Below are 22,283 nucleotides of genomic sequence, written 5' to 3'. Positions count from 1 at the left end.
AAGAGAAGATGCTGTCTGGTGGCACACAAACCCTCTGCTCCATATAAGCAGGGAATCAGCGTATCCAGCCATTACTGGCTGCAGTGACTCATCACAAGGTTAATGGGATGCTCATTCCTTTGGATGTTTGCCATGTTTTGGGAGCTGGCCGCAGCTCTGTGGGATTTCTCACAGAGAACCTCCTCCTTTCTCCCAGCACATCTTTTTGTTGTTATCAGCCAAGTTAATTTATGCTGTCCTATTAACTTTCTCAGGTACCCGAGTCCAATTTCATTGAAGTCCAGGACAGTCGTATCAGCTCCACCAACTTCAGAAGAGCTCCAGCTGCAGGACTGATCCAACATGTGAGCGCCGGGTCCTGTTCCAGGGGAGGGAAGGAAATCATTGGCTGAAATTCCTTACAGACTTGCAGATATATCCTGTGTGCCAAATGGACGCTCCCTGCCCAGGGAGGTGGTGGGGTCATTGTCCCTGGGGGTTTTCAAGGAACATTTATGTGCTGTACCGAGGGATGTGGTTTTATGGGGAAAAATCAGTGTTAAGAGGATGGTTGGACTGGATGATCTTGGAGGTCTTTTCCAACCTCGGTGATACTATGACTGCCTGCTGCTGGGACCTTCAGTGCCTGCCAGCATCCAGCTGTGGTAGAACAAATCTCCTTAGTGCCTCAATTTGAGCTGTCACACCAGCAATCCTTGATCTCACATGTCCCAGCCTGGCCCTGTTGTACACCTCAGATGTATTACCATAGTCACACCTCATCCTTTCCAAGTTACTGTTAAGAACTGTCTGCTAAGGCAGAACACCGAAACACTTCTCTAGTTCTGAAGCTGTCAGAAATATTCAAAGACATTACAGGTTCTCCTGCAGCCTTAAAAAGAAAAGAAATAATTGTAGCTGTGGCATTGGTAAACCTATAAGGGTTTTCTCTTAATACTTCTAGCTACCACACAACCACAAGAACTGTCATGATACACATTTTTCCTTTTGGTTATAACCCATACAAGCTATCCCATATGCTCAAAGATTGATGCTTAATATCTTTTTCCAGATGTGCCCTGGGTTAGCTATGTATTTAACACATACACAGTGTTTAATTGCACTAATATTTCACACCCACGTCCAGGTGAGTAAGGCTGCTTGATGCCATGGTGTGCAAGGCTGAATGTGAGCAATGGCACAGCATGGACATACCCATGCAACTCAGCCAGCAGAGCTGCTCAAGTTGTCACCACTGTACCTTTCCCTGGTCCACCTTAACTTACACAACATGCCTAAGAGATGCTTGAAAATGAGTGGGAAAGTGGAAAAGAATGATAATTAACAATAATTAATTCAGTAGTGTGACAGAGATCTGGATCAGGGTGGATTCTATTTTAGTCAAAAGACAGACATTTCATTTCATAATTCTTTTCGACATTCCAGGTTTATTCAAAAGACATTACTCTGCAGGCATCTACCTTACAGATCTTAAGACTGATAGAACACCAGGAATAATGTGATGAACCTAGTAAATGAAGACATGGCTAAAATCATACCACTGTGATGTTCTCCTCTTAATGAAGTGTTGGAGATTTCAATCCTTTTTTTCCCCCCTTTCTTTTAAATCCTTGATGAAGGCATTCATACCTACAGCATCAGAAATAGTCCAGTAATGGGAAAAAAGTGGATGAGATGCAAACAGCAGACTACATTTGCTTTCTGCAACTGGTGGCAAAAGCTGCTGAAGAAGTATCTGCATACTTGAAAAACATTACATCAGTGATGAAAGGCATTTTGTGCTTTAATACTTGGATTGAAAAGTCTCTTTATCCAACATGAAATCAGCAAATCTCTGCTGGAGCTCCTTTTCTCTTTCCTGCTGTCGCTGCACATCTTCCTTCAGACACTGAAAGGAAAACAATTAACCAGTCAGTCATACCTATGCAGTTCTTTAGCAAAGGTTACATTTCAGTTCCTTCAGAGGAAGCTGAGATACAAGAACACAAAATTACTTTAAAAACTACAGCATTTAACATTCTGGTCATCTTATTTCAGCATCCTGTTTTTGACAGAAGCAGATATGAAATGCTTCAAAAAGGGAGGTTTCAAATTAGAAACCAGCCACAAGCAGTTCCCTGTACGTAACAGTTATCTATTATTCTTCTCTTCCATGAGTTTGTTCAGAACCTTTTTTAGCCAGCCTTCCTCATTAAAATCCTGCAGTACTGCCTTCCATAAGCCCTGTTCCTCTAAAGCTACAGTGTGTGAATGAGAACTACTGCTAGTTCAGAAACTGCCAGCTGATAGTTCATTTTAAATCCTTTCACTCTTGTATTGCTCTTTGGAAGCTCCTCTTTCCTCCTCAAAGTCATGCCCATCACTTAGAGCCAGCAGGGCTGGCTGGTATTACTCAGGGGCAATGGTCAAGATCACAAAATACAGCCAGTAAGGAACAGGACTCCAGGCAAAGAGCCCAAACTCTGAGGACAGCTCAAAAATGAAATGACACGAGTTATTCAGCTTCTGAAACTGTAGGCCATGTTAAAAGCCAGCTCCAAAATGATGTTATGATACCAATTCATAGGAGCCCACTTATCTGCAGATCTGTCAACACCACAATTTAAGAGAGGAATACAATCAAGGTTTAAAAAGACGACTTTCACCATAAATTAGGGTTCACTGACTTTTAAGGTAATAGAAAGCTTGACTTAGAGTAGATCTGCAAGTTAAGTTCTAGCAGTAATTAAAAACAAAGCAAGCCAAATTAAGACAGACACAGAACCTTCTGCGTAGCAGAAGATTAATAAAATAAACCACACGAGGAAATAAAATAAAAAACAAAGTTAAAGAACAAGCTAGTAGATTAATACCAGCTTGTAATATGTCACAGAACCTTTAATAGTGAAATGTGCAGCAGAGGAGCCTGGTAACAGGCAAAAGTATAATTTAAGACAACCACTCAAAACTTGGTACAAACTCAGGCTGTGAACTTCAGAGTTTGCTCTGTAAAAATATCCTCTCCACAAAATGGCTGCGTTTGATCTATGGCATCACACTGAGGAATCTCACCTCCAGTCTCCGTGGAATAGCAGCATCTTCATGTTTCTTCAGCTCCTCAAAAGTACGCAGCTCCAGGTGTGCCTGCTCTATTTGGTCCCACAAATCATTCAGCTGTTTGATGAGGCCCATTGCTCGAGACTGATAACCGCCAAGCAAAATCTTTAGCTTCTTCTCCATCTTGGCAGCCCTCTTTGCTTCAGTTGTCATATGACCTCTGTTTATCTGTCAGAATGAAACCAAGAATTGTTTTAATTATCCAGAATTCAGAAGTTTAAAAAAGTCAGAATCTGCTGCACAGCATGGAGTTGGAGTCCTTTGGATTTCTATTAACACATCATCCACTGCACGTTTTACAGCAACCTAGAAGAGATTTCTAGATTAAGATCTGTGCAGTGCAAGCAGGTTTTGAAGGAGCAATTACACATTAGGAGTACGGCTTTAGATAGGAATTGTTGCTGTTGTTAAACAGGCAGCTAAGACACGTATATGACAGCTTGCTATGCCACCCCTCAGTCACACAGGAGATGTTCTGTGCCTCAGCAAAGGAAAACCGGATGAAGAAATAGTGATCTTCTTTTCAGATTAGATTCTTTATCTACAAAAACAGACACATGTTTCAGTTCATGAGCATGTGGGTACGAGACTGCAAAGAGGTGAAGCTGGCTATGGCTTAAAATAAAGTGACCTCACCTGTCTATCAGATCTCCCATTCAGATTTACTGCAGCACTATAGTGTTGCAGTATTATTCCCTTCTATGCCATATTATAAGCCTGCTAACTCCTCAGTGGCCTCTCAAGTAACACTGCTTTTTACACAGGGCTTTCCCTTCATGGATTCTCAAAGCAAGAACGTAAGATTATCTTCAGCTATCAGACACTGAGATAGCACGATGAATCAGCTGCCTCAGGTGAGTGGCAAAAGCCAGAAGCGAAAACCCCACAATTTACAGTCCAATACCATACACAACAGATGTGACAAAGTGAGGAGCTTAAAATGCAGTATCAAAACCAGAAAGCAATTGGTATGATGGAAGTGAAACTCTCCTTCCTGTACTGTCTGCTAACTGCAAGCTGGTGCATCCTGATTTCAAAGTCTATGTTTCCCCAGATGAGTTCAAGTTCTCTAAAGCCACAACCCAGTGATAATTCTGTACCCCAGGTGGCAGAATTTCAATGTGAAAATAAACAAGCATAGTCATGTTAGCATCACATAAATGTTTCATTCTACGTGGTACAAGAAAGAACCCTTTGCGTATGTTTTGTATGTATTCAGTTGAGCAAAACCAAAAGGGACTCAAAGCATGAAATGGCCATCAGCAGTTTTTAAGCCTGGTAGAGAGCACTGAAGAAATCCTTAACAAAGCTGCAGGTAACACAGGAATGTAAAACCTAACAAAGTTTGGGAGAAGTGCAGCATTGCACACTTCTAAACACAGACACAAGGTTACCTGGCTACTTTCTTCCATGCTATCTCATTCTAGGGAAAAAAAAAAGCAAAAAAAACACACTTCATAAAAGACAAATTATTAGGAGGAAGTTTTTCATGCAGAGGGTGGTGACGCACTGGAACAGGTTGCCCAAGGAGGCTGTGGATGCCCCATCCCTGCAGGCATTCAAGGCCAGGCTGGATGTGGCTCTGGGCAGCCTGGCGCTCCTGGTGTGGTGCGCCCTCGCCACAACAGCAGGGTGTGGCCAGCTGATGAGCACTGTGCCTTTGTGACCAGCGACATTCATGAAGACCTTGTTGTCCAAAACGAATCCTGACTTAAACAAAAGGGCTTTGGCTTCTCAAACCGTGATCAGTTAAAGTGAATCTCACCAACCTGCCCACAGCCTCACATACTGAAGCACTTACGCAGGAGCCTGGGGATGGGTTAAGTCTTCACACCTCCCCAAGCTGCATGTTCCTTTCATATATCCTACTCCTTAACAATTTATTCACTAAATAAAACTGAAGTTTTAACACGTGGTGCAGAGATTAGAAAAAAAAAAAGGAATGGTAATGGGAGAAAACTGCTAATGGGTGAGTGAAGGAGGAATGTGACCTTCCGAGCAGCCTGGTTTGCTCCTGGGGGAGACAGATGCAGACTGCTACCCTGTTCAGTTTTTGTTTGCAATGCAGTCTTACCGTATGCCCAAGGTGCTTTAAATATACAGAAAGGCGCCTCTTTTTCAATATTTACATAAATCTAGAGAAAATTAAATAAATAGATTAGGGATTTGTGAGGATACTCTCTGATGGAAAAGTATGAAAGCTTTAAATGTCTTCACTAGTAAATAATATGCTATTACAGCAGCAACAAATACAGCTGTGTGGTAAATGAACTATTTTCCAATTACTGCTTCTTGGATGAGAAATGTGTGCTAAGAACTCCTGACATTTAGAGATCGTGGAATAGATGGATGCACAGGCAAACAGGATTTTATTTATAACAGAGGTCTAATGTAACACGGACCAACTGCCCCGTGTTGTTTCACAGCACTACAGATGATAGTGTGCACTCAGTGTGACATGAAACTCCACTCATTGTCATAGAATGGCCTGGGTTGCAAAGGCCCACAGTGCTCATCCAGCTCCAACCCCCTCTAGCCGATAGTGCAGCGGTCACCAACCAAGCAGACCCAGGCTGCCCAAGAGCCACATCCAGCCGGCCTGAAATCTGCGGGATGGGCATCCACAGCCTCCTTGGGCAACCTGTTCCAGTGCATCAGCTTCCGAGTGAAAATGCCGTTGTTCTCAAGAAGGTTAAGAACAGACCATGTAGAAACTTCGCATCGTTACTTTATCTTCTACCAATTAATAAAAGACCAAAACCAGTTCAAATCGAATGCTTGTTAAAATACAAGACCTCAATTACTGAAGAATTCTGAAGTTTTCAGACACTGAATTAACACGGACTTAATATATCTGTGCTTTTACTGGAGACAGATTCTTGCTTTTACCTAATGCAGCTCCCACTGCTGTCAGCCCTCGTTATCTGCTCAGCTCCTTGTCTACCTCAGACTACCACAGGCCTCACTGCTGTGTTAAAAGAAGAAAAATAAAGTTCTTAAAACCAGAAATAACAGCCCTTTCTTCCTTCCCTACTTACAGAGAGCAATGTGAACACTCACCACCTCTCCTCCCCTCTCCCACCTACAAGATTTTAGGACCTACTAGCAGAAGGTCAAAAGGAGTTCTCTGCTTTTGTAACAAATGCTATTTATGAACAGATTGCTGACTGCTGCATTAATGCCAATAACTGCATAATTTAGTTCAAGCTTCGTAAAATTTTAAGGCTCAGATACCAAGCGAAGAATTCCGAGCAGTTATGAAGAGGTGTGTTTAAACAGTAGTCCACATTATTTGCTTAAAGCTAAGAAATGGATTTCAGTAAAATCTGACAACCATTTCCCTCGTGAGCCCAGCAGAAAAATGTAAAGACACTGCAAAGATTTCTCCACTAGTTATTTATTTTGTACTGCTTCTTGGCCAGCCTCAGTTCCGTTGTCTATTGTGCCAGTTAGAGTAAAATGGGAACAGCGCTCACAGAAATGAGTAAAACAACCCACTATGTCAGGGGAAGTGCTGGGACTTACCCCATCCCAAACCTCTTGTGTAAGTGCCTTCCTCCCATGCCTACCCACCTAGAGAATGGTGACCAGTTTCTGACACTGGACCAGATAGAAGAGCACTCCGAGCAACAGCAATAAACACAGGCTTATAAGAGAATCATCTAGAGAAGAGAGATTGACTGAAAAACATTTTTGCATCTAACAGAGAGAATTTCACACCATCCCAGAGCCAATGATGACTAAACAGCAGTGAACCTTTTATGCTCATTTATGTGATCTGCTCTATTTCAAAATACTTCATCATTTAATGATCACTTATCAATACCATAGAATCATAAGGTTGGAAAGGACCTAAAAGATCATCTAGTCCAACCATCGTCCCTTCACCATACCTACAGAAAACCACTAAACCATATCTCCTAGCTCCCTGTCCAGATGCTTCTTCAACACTGCCAAGGATTGGTTGGACTCAACCACCTCTCTTCCCTCCCTCCTACTGCAGTAGTAAATGTGATTTACTACTACTATCAGCAGCCATTGTCTCTATGCACGGACAAAACCAAATAAACCCATGAGTAACCTCCATGTGAACTACATGTTCAGAAATAATGATGCCTTGTCTTCAAGCACAGAAACATGAGTTGGTAGGACCACGGAGCAACATAGCATAGGGTAGTTATAAAGAGCAGAACTTCAAATTACCTGTATTTGTACTAAGGCAGAAAGTTACCAAGTAAATCAGTAAACCAGCAGTCAACCTGATCTAAAATAATGACATCAAAGGACATTCTGAATACTTCTGTTTGGGAACTGCTTTGAAGACTATCAATTAGTAAAAGTACTAGGAAACAGCTGGATTTGAGTAAAACTCCATCTGCTTTCCTCCTTCCTCTTCATGGCAAATGACGGTATCAGTGGGGTATATGGTGAGCTGCTGGCTGTAAGTGTAATTGGTGGGGAAGCCAAGGACTCACTATACTGTAACAAAGAATCACAGAATGCCTGGGACACAAAGGCCCAACAGTGCTGCATCCGCTCCAACCCTGCTACATGCCAGGGCACCACCAGCAGCCAGCTGCCAGAGCACATCCAGCCCTGGCTTTGAAAGCCTTGCAGGGAGGGCATCCACAGAACTCGCTTGGGCAACCTGTTCCAAGTGGTAAAAAAAATAAAAAAAAAACCAAATCACCACCCCTGGGGAAAAAACTTCCTCCTCAGATCCTAACCTAAACCTCCCCTGTCTCAGTTTAAACCCATTCCCCCTCGTCCTATCACTGCCCACCCTCATAGCCATTCCCTCTCCTGTTTATATGCTCCCTTAGCTAAAGGATTTACCTGTTTTTTTTATTCCAGACTCATAAAAAGCAACAATGCAAAGCTCCACACAACAAGCAGTGAACTGATTACTTTCCAGGTATTACAAGCAGACTTCAAACTCAGCAGTTTTAGGAAGTGATTTTCAGACACAGGTCTGCAAGTGCCCTGCAAACAAAACTTCACAGAGTTCCATAAAGTAATCTTTAATCCTGTTCCACAGACAGAGGAACTGAAGGAGACATTAAGACCTAGTTTTGTTTCACTTATCTGAGATGCTCTAGGTGCCTTTGTAATCAAAAGAGAAAAGTAGAAGCCTCAGGAGGGAAATACAACTCCTAGGCAAGTTGAGCTGCTCTCAGGAGGTGCCTTGTCTCTCCACAGAAAACAAGGGAAGCCTAAGGCAACTGCAGTTTTGTTTTAGTTAGGAGGCTACAATGAGGTGTATTGAAGCTGAACTCATGGGACTTGCTTAAAAATAGGCAGTGAATACACACACGCTAGAGAGAAAATGTATTTCTGGCTAAACCAGTTATCTTCTCAAGCAGGGTGTTTTTTCTTACTGCAGACATTAAGTTATCCTTGGCTACAGAAGAACTTTTATTTATTGCATCACAGGTTACAGACAGCAGCCTTATTATGGATCCCACAGATAATCCCAAATCCTACAAGTGAAGATGTGATGTATCACAGGTTAAGCTGCCCTAATAGCCAGCTGCTACAGAAAGGGGTCTGGTTCTTCATCTAAAAATAACTTATCTGCTGCCAGATCAAGGAACAAAATCAGATTAATGTGGAGTTGCAGAAGAGCTGCTACAAGGCGAGAAATCATTACAGGGAGCTCCTGGAGACAATGCAGGGATGCTGCTGCTTTACAGCATGAGCAGAAGCATTAGAGCATCCTACTTACAACACAGACTGCCATTCTGTTAAGTAGTTCAGAGTGGTTTTAGTTAACAGACTTTTCACACAGAGGTGAAGACAGTTCTTAATGGTTCTGCTATCCGTTTGTGTTAACCAGGAACAAAGTATACACCCTACAAAACTGCATTGCTGTATGGACTTGTAATCTGTGATCAGAGTAACGAGGGCATCCCTACCATGATAAGAAAAATACCTGAAAGCAGCAAAGCCAACATTTTGAACTCCTCAATTACAAAGTAATGCTGGTTAAAACACCTCACGTTCTGAATTACAAAAGGAAGCAATTAGCTTCAATAGATGCCTCTCCTATCTCCTTTTGCTTGATAAGGTCCCTAGCTTAACATGTAACCCAGGGTAGGAATAGTCTGCTTTATAAGTTGCCCTGCTTTGCTTCCTCAAGTCCATTAGTAACAGCACAGATCTGTTGGTGGTATCACCATCAGTTTCAGAAGGATGAATGTTGTGTCCACATATGCAAGGCTGCCACCACTAAATCACAAAACCCACCGTCTGCATACACCTGTAGAGCTCTTCAGCTCCAATTTAACTTTGCAAAATCCACCTGCACTCAACAAGCACCATGGAAAGGCAACCCAGTCCTATCCCTGCACCTGCAGCCAGACTAATTAGGGTGTGCTGAAGGCATGCACAAGCTTGCTCTCACTTCACTCTAAGCGTGCCAAGCAATTATACCTTTGTCTAGCAGGGCTCAAAGCTTCTGGCTCACCTGAAGATGTTAGCAAGACATGGAGATGATGATCACAGCAACTGATCACAGCAAAGCTGGCTGTGCTTTGTCACCTGTCTCTTTCATGGTATCCCACACGATGCTGGTAAGCAAACGAAGGCTTTCTTCTTGACACAGCCTTCAGTCTGTGCAATACTGCTGACCAGAGATCAATGTGTACTGATAGAATGAACAAATGCAGCAGGAGCTAAATAGGTGATTTTATCTCACCCTGCTTCACTATCCTTAACACCACTGGCAGCCATTTATTCAAATACTGGTAGGAGATAAACAGAGATGAGCAGCACAAACAAGCCCACACAGAAGTAACCAATGCAGACCTCGGTAATAATCTGAAGCATAAAGGCAGAGGGCCACACACTGAACAATGATGAGAAAACAAAATATTGAATAGCTACTCATTAAGCAAATACCATCCATCCTGCGCAATAAATCAGTCTATGGAAAGAAATAAAACTAGGCTGTAATCACAAAATTAAAGACTGTCTCATAATGCATAAGCATAGGGAAATTAAGGCTGCTTGTGCGTTCCTTTGACTTTGACTGTTTGACCTCATAGCTTTAATAATGCACTTCTAAAGCGGTTTTGGGTGTAGAATATTTAAATCTCTCAAGTATTTGTACACGAATTTGTTACAGCCCTTTGATTGCTAGTGGGATGCCAGCACAGCCCCTGCTGCCATGCAAGCTGGGTGCTGCTGTGCTTGCGAAGCTGTCAGGAAAATACAGCATTAGATGGGGTGGTGGTGCTCTCTGCTGGGCAAGCAGCAGCATGGCAAGCACTCCCAGCTCCATGGAGATGACTTGCTTATGGCCAAACGGTGGACCAACGCCTGGGGAGTCTACATGCAGACTAAATCTTTGATCAACACACATTACAGAACACACTCATTCTGCATTTCACGTGAATCAAGTGAAGATTCAGCCTGACTTCTCTCTCAGGTGTAGTTTCCATGGTAGGAGGTGTTTGCAGCTGTTCACTTTTTCTCATGCAGATCAGAACTCTGATATGATTGAACAGCAGAGTGAGAATGTGACTGAATATTCCTTGCAGCTGACTTTCCCAGCGAGCTCTGTGAACCAGCTAACTGCACTTACACTGCATTTTACCTACGAGCAACATATGACAGAGGCTGGAAGAGCTCAGAACAGAGGATCTGAGCAGAGCTGGGATGAAGATAAGAAAGTCAGATTGGCACATAATCACAAGAAGCAGTCTATGGAGCAGTTCAAACAAAGAGCAGCAATCCAGGAAGGGTAGAATTTGGCTCAATTGTAGGATATTTCATCAAATCTTAATGTCTATGACTGCTGCCGTTTGACTAAGTAAGTGCTAAGAAGTTGTCAATGGAGAATGCTGCACTGTACAACTCAGAACGCATCATTACCTAAATACCTCATATTGCCCACTACCAGACACAAAGCACAAAACCATGGCATCTGATCTGCTAATTGCAGAAATTCAGTCAAGTGCAAAGATACTATCCTGAATTAAAAGAGGGCAGAGCCTGACTTGCTCTCCAGTTGAGAATAAAGGGGGTAACATCACAAAATCAGGGGCTGGAAGGGGTCTCCGGAGATCACCAAGCCCAGCCTTCCTCTAAAGCTGCTCCCCACAGTAGGTTGCACAAGGAAGCATCCAGGCAGGGTTTCTACCACCACCAGAGACTATACAGGCTCTCTGAGCAGCCTATTCCAGTGCTCTGTCAAGCTCAAAGGAAAGACACTTCTTCTTAAGTTCAAAGAACACTGTGCCAGAGAGTACTGAAATACTTCTAAAGAAAAGGACCGACGGCAATGCAAACGCCTCAAAAACACCCCTGTAGTCACAAAGGGAATTCCCTAACAACCTTCTTTAAAGGAATGTCATCAACAAACCTGAATGATATGCAAATAAATAACACACAATGAGGAATAAAATAGAAAAGCAGGTGCAGAAAAGTGTGCAGGCAGAAAAAAGTGACACTGACCTCAAGCCTCTTTTCAAGTGACTCTATCCTGTCTTTCTTGCTGGCCAAGTTAGCTCTTGTGTAGCGGCTCTGTCCAGGCAGATACAACACTTGGCTGTAACATTCTTCCCACACCTGGTTATAAGCTTCGCTTGAGAGCTCTCCATGCCCCATTCCTTGCTTCACCACTTCCATCTCTTGCGCCAGTAGATCCTGAGCCTGTTGGAAATGATGAGAAATAAACTGTAATTACAAAACACAGGCTACAAGAAAACTCTTTGTTGTTTCCAGTCCTTCAGTGTGCAATCCACAGGGGCAGTTTACCTTTTCACACCAAAAGCTCTCACCATCAGGTGTGGCTAACTATGAGATCTAACACAGATGGTGTGTATTACAAATGAAATCCAGGCCAGGAGGCTGCTCACAGCTCAACTATCCCTTATAATTTGGCCAAACCTGACACTGTTCTGCTGTAGCTTGTGAAAGTTGTGGCACAACCAGTATTTCATCTTGCTGCAGAAGAACAAAGATAAAAGCAGGGACCCTGAGGGGCAGGAGAACTTCACAAGACAGAAGCAGCTGTTCTACAACACAAAAAAATCACTTTTCATTTCCTTTTGCATGTCCCTCTCCATACAGTGCAGAAAATCAACACTAAGCATTAACGGATGAGCTGTGGAAGCATCAACAAAGGAAAGACTAACACGCAACATTCTGTTTGCTGAGAACTACTATTGAGATACGAGCTTTCTCCTGACACCAGATCAGTTTACCAAGTACAATACAACTGAAAAGATTCCTGTTGCTCTCACAACTCCTACTTTTGACAAATAACCCAGCCCATAAAACTACGTCTGCACCCAACACCTCTTGGTTTTATTTGTAACTACAACTTATAGAATCATAGAATCACTGCACAGGGTACCACTGTTGTATTTAGTCGGTACTAAGAGATCACCCAACTCAACACAGGGCTAACTCCACCTTATACTGTAATACTACAGGACTGTGATGTAAGGTGACCACAGGTTGGTGCTAATTAGGCTGTGTAGTTCTCACCTTCTTGAGATCCTCTTTGGAGAACTTCTCATAAGGGTTTTGTTCCAAGTAAGCCATATGTTCTGCATTGTTGGTTCCAAATCCTGGGCCTTTCCCCTTCTTACCAGTAGGCTGTTCTCCAAATGGGTGGTGTAAAAGATCAAAGTGAAGCATTGTAATCATCTCTTTCTTTATTAGCTCTTCACTTCTCTGCAAATCTGTTAGAGGTGGCTCTACATTCGCGGGTCTCAATACTGTTTCATTAACCTGCATAAGAGTAAAAACAACAGGTTCACAAACACTGTATGTTACATTCTGTCTCAACAAGAGGGTTTTTTTCATCAGTTAAATCAAATAGAAGTGGTGCCAAAAACCCTTCCTGTAAAACACATATACAGCAACCAGAATCCAGTCCTATTTTCAGCAGTGCATATGAAAACCCTCTAGATATTTTCACTGTGAAAAGCTGAATTCAGTATACTAAAGTAAGGATTTTATGATTTCACTATGTACTTAAACTATATTTCCTCCCATAAAGATTAAAACTTCTTTTTTTCCCCCCTTAAAAATGAACATTATTTTCACTTACTTCTGAGGGTCTTGGTAGATTTTTCTGAACAGCTTTGTGCATTCTCTTCAGTTCCTTGGCTCGCTCTGCATCTCGGAGAGCCTACATAGACATGCTAAAGGTTACTTCAGCTACTGCAATAAAATCAGATGCTTCTTACAAATATATGTGACAGAAATGCCAATTGATTATTGCAGCGAAGATTCCTTAGAGAACAAAGACCTCACGTTACAAACCCAGATCCAAGGAAGAGCTCACACTTTATGTGAAGATGTCATATCCACTAATGTTAATGAGTAAGCAGACTAAGAGGACAGCAGTCCTAACGTGCCTCTTCAAGCCATAATGTTTTCACTACAGCTATCTAATAAGCAGAACAGAGATTCAAAGCTATTATTTTCTATAGACTTCTATAACTCTGAAACAAAGATCTATTCACAGTTTGTCTATCTGGATAATCCTGGAGTCATCTACAAACTGCAGCCAATTCACTGCACGGTAATCTCTGTATGTTCTACCAGCCTGCCTGAATTTAACTGCACCTCTTAGGACGTCCAAAGAATAACTTTTAACCTTGAGTATAACCTGACACTAAAAAAAGCACTATAATCACGTGCTTAATTTTAAGCATGCAGCTCTGCTGAAAAATGTTTTTAATTATATGTTTTTATCTTGGGGAACAAAAAAAGACTATCGTTTAGAGAGAAGGAGCACTACATAGCATTAAGCTATTAGGAAAATGACTCAGAGTGAAAACTGACTATGCCTGCATGTGCGTGTTCATTCTGATGGCAGGGTAGAAAGCAAGTACATTTTACTTTCTTACAGAAGCTGTATGACTTCCACTAAACATGTATGAAACTATGAGAAACATAAAAGGACCACATTGTATTTTAAAGAAAAGACACTCTCTGCATTACATGTACCTACCTGCTTGCGGGCTTCTATATCTGCAGTATCTTCCACAAAGGCTTCATCTACTTCAGGTTCCTCAAGTTCTTTTTCTGCATTTTCAGGCAGAACGATCTCAAAGTCATTCTTCGGAGCAGGAAGGGCCATGAGCCCCAGACGCAGGTTTTCACGAGACTCTCTCTCCTGTTGGAAGTGTTAAGATATGTTTCTGAATTCATGCATTGGTGAACAGTATGACAGAATTCAATTCACCTGCATCAAAGGACGTTAACAATGCACGAGTACTATGCGAAGCCAATAAAACCTCAATTTTTGAGGTCTGACATAAAAGGCATGTTAACAAACCAGGCTAGCCTACAAACCTCTAACCAGAATGTATCCGTATCAAGCTCTCTGATGCTAAAAAACACTATTAGCCATCTTTAAGAAAGCTCTATGTTATCTCTGAACAGGCTGAAATATACTGAAGTAAAACAACAGCATGGTATATTCACCTTCCAGCAGTATCAGAACAGTTGTGGAGATTCACAGAAATGCCTTTTAAGAAGCTGAAAATATGTGAAAATGCATGTGGGAACTCACATAAGCCTAAATTTACTTTTTTCTCATTGCTGTTAATCCCAGCTTTGTGGATTGTTGTACTAAAAGAAAATGGAAGAAATGCCACCAGATCTGGAAATCAATGGAGTTCATCAAGAACCCAAAGTTGCAGCATTTCTTCTAGCAGCAAAAGGCTTTACTTCAAACAGGCTAAGACAGAACCATAACACATACAAGGATATTAAGTAAGCCCTGTTCTTCAAGCTATGAGGAAACTCTGATGTCTAAGATTTATTTAATGAGAACATACCAAATACTTGAGTTGGATATTCGATGCTAGCCCAAAAAGAACAATCAATAGCTCTTGTGGGAGACATCCAGTTATGGTTAAGGCTGCACAATCAGCCACATGAAAGGAGTTCCCAATGTGCTATCTATTAATTAAAAGCTGTTTTTATATCAAGACTAATTGGCAGGGTAGCTCCTGCACAATCTGCAGGACTGGAAATATCTGTTGCCCAAGGCAAGAATCTGGATGGCATTCAGACCATTGGACATCTCCAAACCAAGTGCTACTAATGGCAAAAACTCCTTTAGCTCAATGCTGTTAATAGAACAGATTAAAAGGTTCTGTAGGTGACCTGGCAAGTGAGAATGATGAAGGATTTGAGGGCTGAGCAAGAGAAGGAAATGTTTCTTTAAGGTGTATTCCCTGCTCAGCTTCAGATTCAAGTAATATTGAAACTTAACTCTGTCTTCTTTGATGAATAATTCTGGAGTGCAATCCAAGCTGTTTTAATCTGGACAAAAACCCTGTTTTTTTTAAATAAGTTATTAATGTTATGACAGTGCAAAGACTTGAGTTTACCAGGTGATGACCACAGACAAGCAGTAGAAACAGCAGTTCACATAAAATAAAGCTCTGTTTAGAAGGCAACAATTAAAACAACCCTGATAGTTTCTTACCATCTGTTTTGCATAAGATGGGTCACTGTAATCAGCCATTCCCTCTTCTGGGTTGATATTCAATTTATCACGCAGTGGAGTTCTACCAGGAGTTGTACCAGCCCCAGGTTTAGGAGTCAGTCCTCCACGAGGAGTTAATCCTTCCTGTCCCTGAGAAGGTGTTCTGGAGGAAGTGCAAATACAGTTTTGTTTTGTTTCGTTTTCCCCAAAGAACTCAACTTCCCAATGGCTGAGCACTGCATAAAAGTTACATGACACAACTACTCAATACAATCTTGTTCTCTGTATGTCCACAGTGCCAGTGAAAACTTAATGAAGAAGAATAAAATAATTTGTTTAAACCTATCAATCTGTAACCAAAGCTTTGTTAAGCTGAAATCCAAATACATCATTCCATTAAGAGAAGCTTCAGGAACCAAACCAACCTCTACTGAGAAGAGATTATTCCTATTGCTATCTTATTGTAATCAGGATTTAAATGCTACCTCTCATTTCCCTGCCACCTGGGCCAAGTCGTTCACTCTGAACTTCTATAGTGTAACAGCTGTCCTATCTTACAACATAATGAATCTCTCTTGAAGGTGCTGCTTCCCTTTCATTGCCAATTCAAGGATAACTGTATTACATTAATTACTTTTAAGCACACACAGTCAGAAAAGATTAATTATGTCTTAAATTCCATGAGCTTTACTTGCTTCTCCTCTAGATTATTCCAGTAACCTCCTACATGAAAAATTGCAGGATATACAGACATGGCCTTGGATAGTCACAAGTTTACTCTTGCCTACTTAGGGTGAGGCTTCATGTGGTGACAGCAGTTTAAAAGGAAAAATAAAATGTGATAAGGCACTGTTAAAGAAGCAGAAAAAATCATCTTCATGATAAGCAGATGGTTGGACTAGATGATCCTGTAGGTCCTTCCCAACCTTGTGATTCATGATTCCATGAAATGAATGTTTCATAATATATATATATTATAGTATATATATATATACTGACTTGATTACACTAGCAGGAAAAGCTTTATGCTAACTTTCCAGATGAAACAATTTCTAGGTAAAGTGGATTCTTTTCTAGTTGTCTCAGTTCCATCCACATTATAAGATTCAGTGTTAGAACATAATTCTTACAACTAGGGCCTTACAAAATAAAATCTAATGGAGGGCACAACCTCTCAAGGTATTGGATTTTTACATTGATATAGGACTTTTATCAGCAAGCCAAGCAGACACAAAGCTGCCATATTTACACGGGCAAACCTGAACTTCAGAGGCTAAAAAAAGACAAAACAAAACCCCCATTACCCAGCAATTACAAATATTTTTAATATACGATGACCCAAATGAGCATCGAGATCACTCCAGGAAACTTCTATTCACCTCAATGACTCCAATGGATCATTTGTGTAGATTCATTAAAAGTAGAGGGCTTTTCCATACAGCTTTTAACAAAACAAAACTGTTTTTGAAAAGCTTCCATAATGGTCCCTTTTACTTCATTCTCTACTTCTACTGGCACGATACAAGTCAAAATAGAACTTAGGGTTGAAAAATTTGACAGACAAAATGTACCAAGCATATTATTTTTTAGCTCTATGGTATTCGGCTCTTGTGGGATATATATTTATTCAGGACCCACACTCAGAGTTAAACCAACAAGCCCACACTATTTAGATTGGCAATATAAGGAATATTTAATTTTGGATTTATATGGCTTATAAAATACTTACCCCAGCTTTTCAAAAATTCCAAATGGATTTGGCTAAGGGACCTCCCAAACCTTCAGTTCAGAGCTAATACTTTGGAAAAGCTAGAATCCACATATGGAATGATATGCAACCTTAATATTTACACTCTGATATTTTTCTCCAGCACAATTTATATTGCTGCACACTGCAGAAGATCCCATCCTGGACCAAACCTGACTGAGTTTGGAGCACCTCTCCTATGAAGAAAGGTTAAGGGAGCTGGGCTTGCTTAGCTTGGAGAAGAGAAGGCTGCGGGGAGACTCATTGTGGCCTTGCAGTGATTGAAGGGAGCATATAGACAGGACGGGAATGGCTGTTTGTGAGGGTGGGCAGTGATAGGACAAGGGGGAATGGTTTGAAACTGAGACAAGGGAGGTTTAGGTTGGATCTTAGGAGGAAGTTTTTCCCCCAGAGGGTGGTGACGCACTGGAATAGGTTGCCCAGGGAAGCTGTGGATGCCCCATCCCTGCAGGCATTCAAGGCCAGGCTGGATGTGGCTCTGGGCAGCCTGGGCTGCTGGTTGGTGACCCTGCACACAGCAGGGGTGGGGTTAGGATTGGAGTGAGCATCATGGTTCTTTCAACCCAGGCCATGATGTACTTGCTGCCAATTCTACAGTGGAGTTGCACACAGTCCACCCTAGAAGATACAAATGAATGATGAACGTGGGCTGCAGTTGCGAAAAGCAGAAAAATTAAAAATGTTGTTTGATCAGAGACTTCTGCTTCTGAAAATAAATAGAATGTTATGCAAATTATGTCTGTTATTGAAGTACTAGACTCTATTAATCCCTCCACATAGACCCCACCGCGCCATTCCCCATGCCCATGCTTGTGGGGTTTACAACTCCTAACTGACGCACATGCTCCGGGCCCAAGCACCCACTGGAAGAAGAGAGTTTATGCTTGTACCTGACATGTGTGACGAAAGCACCTGGTAGTTGTGGAGTCTGAACAACCTGCCTCTGCGGGGTTACCCCTGAGAAGTCACTTTTCATGCAGGGGGTGCTTTCGATGACGCCACTCGTCCTTTCCAAGCGGCGTCATCCACATCCTCGTGAGTAGGCCATCAGAGATGTCTGGTGCTTCTGTATCAGCGTCACAGTAGCACATGTAGGGTAAGCGTTATACAATGGTGTGATCGGAGGGTGGAGCACATGGAGAGCTACACTCTTCAGCTTGTAATGATAGGAATTTTTACAGTTCACGTAGCAGTAAAATAACCTGGAAGTTGATTTTTGAATATCAAACTCAAATCTTGTAGGAAAACTCTCGTGTAGGCACTCTATTACTACTTGGAACACTGGCATACCTTCAAGCAAACCGTAACAGTTCTGCTGCTGAAAATGGCGATGTTGGGTAAGATTGCATTATCCTATCCGTTGGTTTTGCTAGGACTCCAATATATTGAAGACTTCATTCAGTTATTATCCATTGCTTTTATTTCAAAAGAGATGCTCACCAGAATTTCCAAAGCACGACCTAGATTATCGTGACTGCGGACTTTGTGCTGCCTCCTTGTACGCGCCATTGAGCGGGGTGCACATTAGTGTCGGTTGACACTATTCTGCGCTGTTATATTCGAAGGCTCCTATGTTCTTAGTGTTTCCATCTCCTATAAACCTCGCATACTTCGTCTTAGCTGCCCAAAAGACTTGCCTGCCTGCGTCCGTGGAGCTTTCGGATAAGCCTACTAGGAGTCTAGGAGCTTGTGTCCTGTCAACCGGGGTGGCGGGATATATATTGAATCTAAGTGCCGACATCTTTTTGCTTTGCTGTTTCTTCCGAAGTTCTCGAGCTCTTTACGGCCGGCGCGGCTGAGATAGGGCGCCTCGCCAGCTTCGAGGGATCTGCGGTGTCATGTCGGATCTGTCTTTAACATGAATCTAAAATCTGTAGGTAATCCCTGCTCTCGCTTCACGCGATCTCTCCATCTAGACTGCCGGCGAGCAGCACGTTGGATCGTTGTGTAGACTCACGGTGGAGAGGTCGCATCTGGTACGTAGAAAGTATAGTCTTTTGTGCATACGGCAGTACGGTTCTCTCCCTACAATACGACAGTCTTGAGTTCGGCCTCGACTTCCGGGTAGTTTGGCGCCGGCTCCCCGCTCATTGGTCGAATACATGGTGCTCGCATCTAAGGTAGGCTAGTGGGGATCGTGCCCCACTTCTCTCGCAAAGCGCTCTCAATGGGCTATCAGGGATGCTGAGGATCGTTGGCCCTCTTGCGTGCAGCCAGGGTGTGCTTTGCCGCTCGTCCTCCTTAGGCGCTGCTTGGGTTGCACCGCGCTGCCCTCGCACTCTATGGCCAAGCCGGGTTTTTCGTTTGGGTGTTCCCGAGTCGCTGTAGTTAATTTGAATACCACGGAGTGGAGCATATTCGTGTGTGGGCGCTCTGTTGCTGCGAAACCCGCAGACGGGCATTTACGTCATCTGCATTGTGGACTGTCACATGCTAAGATGATGATTGTTAAGACAGCTGATCAGACCAGGGGCAGATAGAGTCTGTGCATTCTCTCGGGATTGTCGCTTTCATGCCCTCGCGCGCCGCTTGCTCCTGTTGGTCAGCTCTATCTTCGCCTAGCGAGTTGGTTGTTTAGACGCAGGCGTGTTAGCAGTACGAACGCACAGCACAGATGCGACACTACATTCACGCTCTTATTACAAGTAAAGGGTCCATCCTTTGCTAGTGCTACTGGGTGTCTCGTCTTTATTCAGTTTGTCATAATCGGTGCACCAACAGTCCGAAGTTGGCAAGTTATCTGGGTGCAGATTCTAAGACTCAATAGCCTGCAAGATCCTTATGCCTCTGCTTGGCGGGACTTGCCTCTTTTAGTGGAGAGTTTTCTCGGCGAGGTCCACACTCAAGTGGGTACGCTCGCCTCGCTCGCTTCGCGCTCTGCTGCCTATGGCTGAGCATATTCAGACAGATGCATAGAGTTGGCCGTTTGGGCAAGGCTGGAGTTGTGGTTCATATTCTCAAGGATTCCCATCAGCAGGTGCTGGATCGGCTCAGTGCTCAAGTCTTCTCATCGGACTCCTCGAGGGCCCTAACCCTTATGAGCCGACACTGTGTTACTCTTCCTACGTTCTTTATTATTCAGAGATTACTTCTTTATATCAGAACAGGTGATACATACAATGTGCACACAGCTTCATCTTTAGTAAAAAGAGCAAGAATGCTTTCCACTTAGGCTCTGCATTAGGGTCGTTGTAGCTTCGTGTGGGTGAGTATGAGTCCACTTCGCCCTTCCGGCTCTCTGTTTGTTATAATAATGCTCTTATCGACTCGAACTCTAGTCTATGCCTCCTCTCCGACTTTCAGACTGGCGCTACACGCCAGTATGTGCCCTAACATTACCGTGTGTGGATATAGTGAGAGCAGATTAAGTAGGGGCGTTAAAGGATTGTCATCTGTCTTCTAAAATATGTTTGCGTGGCTTGTCCTCGTTTCGTGTTTTAGTAAGGAGTCCCGCGAGTCTGCCTATTCCTAACTGGGCAACGAAGGCTCAATGCCCGCACACCTCGGTTCTGTCCGCCGACTATGATGGTTATCGGTCCCTCTCATTACATTCCGTGGTCAGCAATCTCTAGGCTTTTAAAGAATCCAGGTCACTATGGAACTAGTGTGCCTTTAGGTAGGAATCGACTGTCCTGTACTTCGCGGCTTCTCTGTGCTCTTCCTTTATTTCTTCCGCCGGGTTCGCATGGTAAGGAGGAGATAGAGACCCGACTTCTTAAGGAGCAGATGGAGAGTGAAGAGCTATTAACTTGAGAGCCCGGCGGAGCTGACTTGAGGAGAGAGTCAGTAAATTTGGTGCTGTCTTTGGTCTTGTGGTGTATCTGTTCGTGGTGGTAAACTCGCGTGTTTGAGGTCGAGTCGGTGTCTATCTTTTGTCTTAGATGCTTGGAGGGCGCCTCAAATTTTTTATGGAGGCTCGAAAGCGACAGGGGACTGCTGTTGAGAGGATAGGTGTCCGAGAGAGTTCGCTTTCAGAGTTTTTTAAGATGACCCGCTCTCAGCTCTTTTCCTCGCCTGGTGCGGTGCTTCCTGTTGCAGCTATCGCCTTGCTTAAGTTGTGGAAGAACATAGTCTGAGGGAGTCTTCTGTAGGTTCTTTTGTTTGCAGACCTGGGAGCTGAGACGCTGCTGGATTTGGGTGACATCACGTCTTTTGGGCTGAATCCTTCCCAGTTACCTAACGGGAGCGTAGTATGGAAGCTTGCAGAGCTGGTGAGAACGTTGCAATTCTTTGAGAAGGGGAGATAAAGCTAACAGTGACAAGAGGAAATCTGGTATTGTATAAGTTATTGAAGGATTAGGAACATTGTCAGTTGTTGGTCTTGTTGGTATGATTTTATGCGGGGAAGTTTTCTGTTTACTTGGCAGTGGTGAACGCGTGCTTAGGAACAGGCCGTGCCTTGGGGAGGAGGTTCGGAGCAGGTGGACGGGTTACGTAGTTGGTGCCCTCTTCATGTTCCATCCTGGGAGGTGTCTCTAAGGTCAGGTAGCTGGACTTGTGGCCTTGGGGCAGTTTTGAACTTGGTATTGTGTCAGGGTTGTAGAGGTTTGGTGTTTGGCCGGCCTGGGTGGTGGACGGTTGGATGACTTTGGTGTGATCCCGGTGATGTCCTCTTTACTAGACCCAGAGCCATCCTGACACTGATTTTTCTCGTATGGTGACTCAGTAGTGCGATCTTGTATTATCGTCATATGGTGCTTTGGGTTAATAGCACTTAGTTTTATTACTTAGTCTTTTTCTGTGTGTTAGAAGCTTCTATCATTGTCGTCTGGAGGGGAAGCAGGGTCTTTTTTGGTATGACGCTTGTTGATAAGGTGAGTTTTGCGATTTTCTATTTGTGGGTGGGCGGACCTTTTTATTGGGTGCGATCCTGCCTGTGATCTGGTTCATAGATCGTAAGTCTTGAGAGTGTAATGTTGCTCATGTAAGTTCGTTTGTGCTTTTCGTTCTTGTCATGTG

General features: G+C 43.0%; 1 protein-coding gene across 1 annotated transcript in view; it reads right to left on the bottom strand.

Annotated features, from left to right (window-relative positions):
- Window positions 1–1,407: 1,407 nt before the first annotated feature.
- CDC5L (cell division cycle 5 like) overlaps window positions 1,408–22,283 on the bottom strand; it is a 27,779-nt gene continuing 6,903 nt past the window's right edge. The window contains 8 exon segments of the mRNA XM_015859938.1: window positions 1,408–1,888; window positions 3,052–3,264; window positions 11,554–11,751; window positions 12,592–12,837; window positions 13,160–13,240; window positions 14,069–14,233; window positions 15,557–15,719; window positions 18,215–18,281. Coding sequence (XP_015715424.1) covers window positions 1,784–1,888; window positions 3,052–3,264; window positions 11,554–11,751; window positions 12,592–12,837; window positions 13,160–13,240; window positions 14,069–14,233; window positions 15,557–15,719; window positions 18,215–18,281 — 1,238 coding nt within the window. The 3' untranslated portion in view covers window positions 1,408–1,783.

The sequence above is a fragment of the Coturnix japonica genome, chromosome 3 (genome assembly GCF_001577835.2).
Source record: "Coturnix japonica isolate 7356 chromosome 3, Coturnix japonica 2.1, whole genome shotgun sequence".
Taxonomy (NCBI): domain Eukaryota; kingdom Metazoa; phylum Chordata; class Aves; order Galliformes; family Phasianidae; genus Coturnix; species Coturnix japonica.
Note: the sequence above shows the minus strand (reverse complement) of the source record. Positions and strands in the feature narration are given on the sequence as shown.